This window comes from Acanthisitta chloris, unplaced genomic scaffold (assembly GCF_000695815.1).
Source record: "Acanthisitta chloris isolate BGI_N310 unplaced genomic scaffold, ASM69581v1 scaffold41393, whole genome shotgun sequence".
NCBI classification, from domain to species: Eukaryota; Metazoa; Chordata; class Aves; order Passeriformes; family Acanthisittidae; genus Acanthisitta; species Acanthisitta chloris.
The window spans coordinates 6,467-10,864 of record NW_008666198.1 but is presented as its reverse complement, the minus strand read 5'-3'; the positions used below and the strand labels follow the sequence as shown (position 1 = coordinate 10,864).

Here is a 4,398-nt window from a genome sequence, read left to right as displayed (position 1 = left end):
CACTGGGAGCTTCCATGTGGTCCATCCCTGGACGCTGACCCAGACCAAGTCAGACTTAAATCATCATTACAAAAAAGAAAAAAAAAAAACTTAAAAACTTCTTTGCAAGATCACTGTGAATCGAAGTGTGTTGTGTCCCAGCAGTGTCATTGTATGTGGTGATGCCACATGTGGTTTGACTAGCAAGAACTTTAGCTCCAAGGATTGTGGTTTATCCTGAGAAAAACAGACTGCAGAGCTCCTCTCCACCAAATAAATGCTTGCTGGTATGAGCAGCAGCATGGGTAGGGTTGGGTTTTACAGCAGCACCAGGCTTCCAACACATGGAAATAATTCACACAGTGGGACATCACAGAAATCAGTTAGGTTGGAAAAGCTTTCTGAGATCATTGCATCCAACCCCAGCACTAAGCACACCACTAACCACAAGTCCCCAAATGCCACATCCACACAGCTTTTAAATCCCTCCAGGGCTGGGGATGCCACCACTGCCCTGGACAGCCTGATTTAACACTAACCCAAAAGAGCCATCTATGACAGCTCAGTGACAGAGAAAAGGCAAATTCAGGTCTGGAGCCGCTGAAAGGATCATGTCCAGACCATGAGGCACAGACCTGTCAGCAGGTACAGGCAATGATTTTTCAGGCATGAGGAATGAGTAATCACAAAGGAAACATCAGCTCTCATCTGCTTTGCTCCTTCTAAAGACAATATTTTATCTTCTTTTTTCTTCATGAAACAGCATTTCTGTATCCCTCAAAGCTCACAGAGATGGATATCCTGGTACCATGGCAGAGCACCAGCCTGCAGGGCTTTGCTTTCAAAATGGGGCAGAATGAAGTGAAATCTGACACAATTCACCTGCTGCCTCATCAGAGCAAGGTGAGGGCAGGGCTGCAGGTGACTCTGGGCTCACAGAGCACATTGGACAGCAGGGAAAGGCTCCCACCAACCCAAGCAGAGGCAAAAAGCTGGTTCACTGAGGGAACTGGTCCCACTGAAGCATGAACTATCAGCTCCACAGGGTGATGCTGAGAATTCCAGAATCCCACGATGCCACGATGGTTTGGTTTGGAAAGTATCTTAAAGCTGCCATGGGCAGGGACATCTCCCACTAACCCAGGTTGCTCCAAGCCCTGTCCAACCTGGCTTTGAACATTTCCAGGGATGAGACAGCCAGAGCTTCTCTGGGCAACCTGTGCCAGTGCCTCAGCATCCTCACAGGGATGTGGGAGCATGTCTTTCTTCCTTCCTTCAGCTTAAGCTATTAAATATTCCATCCCGCTTTGGAATTGACAATGTCTCTAGGATCTGGGTCAGGAAAACCTGTGGTTATATCTAAAATCCAACCTGCCCCCAACCTGCTCCCCCGAGCCGGGTCCACCCGACGGGGCGGTCTCTCCTCCTCCCGAGAGCTCCGCGCGGTCCCTGCCCGCGTCCTCCCGTCCCTCCCTGCCGGGGGTGGTCCCTGGAGCCCTCCCGGACCCCCCCGGGACTCCCCGCCGTGCCGGGCTGGGATGCACTGGGATGTGCTCGTCCCCGCGGGTACCTGGAATACCGAGCGGGGCGGGTGGGAACGTCTTGTTCCTCCGGGGCTGAAACAGTGGGAAAAAAACCCACACAAAATAGGACCAAAAAAAACCAAACCCGAAGAACACAAAACCCCGGGTGGAACGACTACAGGAGCCTCCCGGTGAACAGCACCCTGCGAAGGGAACGCTCACCCTCTCGGGAACATCGGCGGGCGGCAGAGCATCCCCGGCAGGTAAGAGCGCTCCGGGACCGGGACCGGGATCGGGATCGGGATCGGGATCAGAGGGTCCCTCAGCCAGACCCTGGACCCCCCCAAACCCACCCAGAGCCGCGGGGCTCAGTGTTTATCAGAGCAGGTCTCCTGGAGATGTGCAGAAGGACTGGTCTGACTCTTGCGTGGGCACGAAGGAGAATTAAAGAACTTAATTGAGCTTCAGAATTTTCATTCTATAAGTTAATGAGCATTTTGGCTGCAAATTTCCTTATGGATTTTGTGTTCCTGCCCCTGGCAGGGCACAGGGACCCAGAGCTGCAATATCACAGTGTGTGCCGCTGGGATGGAGAAATCCACAATATTCCTTGGTTAAGTACAGGGGTTACTTAATGAATGCTGGTTTGACTTTCCACTTGGGGGAAAAGACTGTCCAGATCCTGGTGAAGGGGATGAAACAGTTCGTTTGACAGTGTGGGGTCCGAGAGGATGGTCCTGGAGGGAGATTCTTTGTTTCCATACACTTTCTGCTGGAATATATTTGACATAATCCCCACTGTGCTGGTGTGAGTGGGTTTGTGGAGGTGCTCAGGGAGCCAGGCACTCCCTCCCTTCTTCCCTTCTTCCTTCCCTCCTTCCCTCACTCCCTCCCATTATAGCCACTACAGGGAAAGGCAGGAGAAGCCAAAGCTCCATGGGTGGTGGAAAAATAACCAAGGGGGTAAAGTAACCCAGTGGGATGGGGAAATTGTGGGCTGGGCTGGGAGGGAGAGACATGGCAGTGAAGGGAATGGAGGAAAGGACCCTTTCATCCAGCCTGGTGGGCAAGGTCTAATCAGGTGGGAAAAATGAAAAGCAAGAAACGCAGGACATGCCCTTTATTTCTGCCTTATGTCAGTGCAGCTCCCAGGTCACTCTCCATGAGGCTTCCCAAGCTGCTTTCCTGGTCCTGCTGCCCCAAAATGGCAGTTCCTCACAGATCTGTGAGGGTTGGTTAACCATTTCACAACCTGCTTCCCAACTTCATTCCATACTGGAATTCCACTGAGCTGGCCACTCTTGAGTCATTTAAACCAGCTGGTGCCTCACCACAGGGCTGTGTGAGAGGACCTGGACCCCAGGGCTGGGCCCTTCTGCTCACAGGTACAACCAGCACACGTTTCTCTCCCCTCCAGGGCTCACAGCCTCATCTCTGTTTGGTGCTTGGAGAAGCTGTGTTGGTGTCGGGAGTGAAGGTATGGCTCAGGGCCAGCTGCCCAACGACTCCTGGCACAACAGCTCAGCCCCTCTCTTCACTGGGCTGGACCTGCTCCTGGAGCTGAAGCCCCTCTTCATCCCCCTCTATGCCACACTGGTGACAGTGGCATGCACAGGGAACCTCTTCCTCATCCTCCTCATCGCTCTCACCAAGAAGCTGCACTGCACCACCAACTTCCTGATCGGGAACCTGGCGGTGGCTGATTTCATCATGTGCCTGGCCTGTGTCCCCGTCACTGCCTCCTACGCCTTCGAGGCACGGGGATGGCTCTTTGGCATGTTCATGTGCTACTTCATCACCTTGTTGCAGGCTGCCACCGTCTTCGTCTCAGTGCTGTCCCTTACGGCCATCGCCATCGACCGCTACGTCGTGGTGGCTTACCCGATCCGCAGGAGGATAAGCCACAGGTCCTGCCTCTGCCTCGTGGCCTGCATTTGGCTGCTCTCCATCGTGGCCTCTGTCCCCACCTCGCTGCACACCCACTACTTGGATCTCAACAGCATTGGCCATGACATGATCATCTGTGAAGAGTTTTGGAAGCACGAGGAGCGAGCGCGGCTGCTGTACTCGTGTCTGATGCTCCTCCTGTCCTACATGCTGCCGCTGCTGGCGGTGTCAGTCTCCTTCTGTGCCATCACCTACCATCTGCGCAGGAGGAATGTGCCAGGTGCTGCCTATCCCTGCCAGGACAAATGGACCAGGACAAAGCAGAAGACCTTTAGGGTGCTCACCATTTCGGTGGTCTGCTTTGCCGTCTGCTGGCTGCCTCTCCAGGTGGTCAACTTCATCCGGGACATCGACGAGGAGTTCACCATTCTCGACAAGAGGTATGTCAATGTCATCCAGGTCTCGTGCCACCTGATTGCCATGAGCTCTGCCTGCTACAACCCTTTCATCTACGCTTCCCTCCATGACAAGTTCTGGTTCCACCTCAGCAGCTACTTGTACCGCAAGAAGAAGAGCTCCAGCACCATGTCCTGCAAGGTTTCCCGGTTCAACACCTGCTCCACCCTGGCAGATGCTCCCACTGGGGCCTCAGACAAAATAGCTTTGCAAAACAGGTTATCTTAGCTGAAGGGCCTCGAGGGATGGGATTTGCTTTGGGACCTGGTGGACACTTGGCTGTAGACTGGATGTGGGAGATGGTTGCTGGTTGTGATGGTTTATTGTTTCTCCCAGAAGAGATCTCTCATGCCTGGAAAGGGAAAAAACTGATGGACTTTGTACCATAGAACCATGGAGTGGGTTGGGTTGCAAGGGACCTTAAAGCCCATCCAGTTCCATGGGCAGGGACACCTCCCTCTAGACCAGGTTGCTCCAAGCCACATCCAGCCTGGCCTGGAACACTTCCAGGGATGGGCAAAGCATCCTCAAGGAGCAGCTCAAAGATATTTTG

At 53.5% G+C, this 4,398-nt stretch overlaps 1 protein-coding gene across 1 annotated transcript; it reads left to right on the top strand.

Annotated features, from left to right (window-relative positions):
* The first annotated feature begins 2,981 nt into the window (after positions 1-2,981).
* On the top strand, positions 2,982-4,073 carry LOC103799655 (prolactin-releasing peptide receptor-like). The gene has a single exon (XM_009071993.1). The coding sequence runs from the start codon at positions 2,982-2,984 to the stop codon at positions 4,071-4,073; it is 1,092 nt and encodes a 363-aa protein (XP_009070241.1).
* The last annotated feature ends 325 nt before the right edge of the window (positions 4,074-4,398 follow it).

Excerpts from the sequence above, each read along its gene's own strand:
- LOC103799655 (XM_009071993.1), top strand. The coding sequence starts at position 2,982 with ATGGCTCAGGGCCAGCTGCCCAACGACTCCTGGCACAACAGCTCAGCC.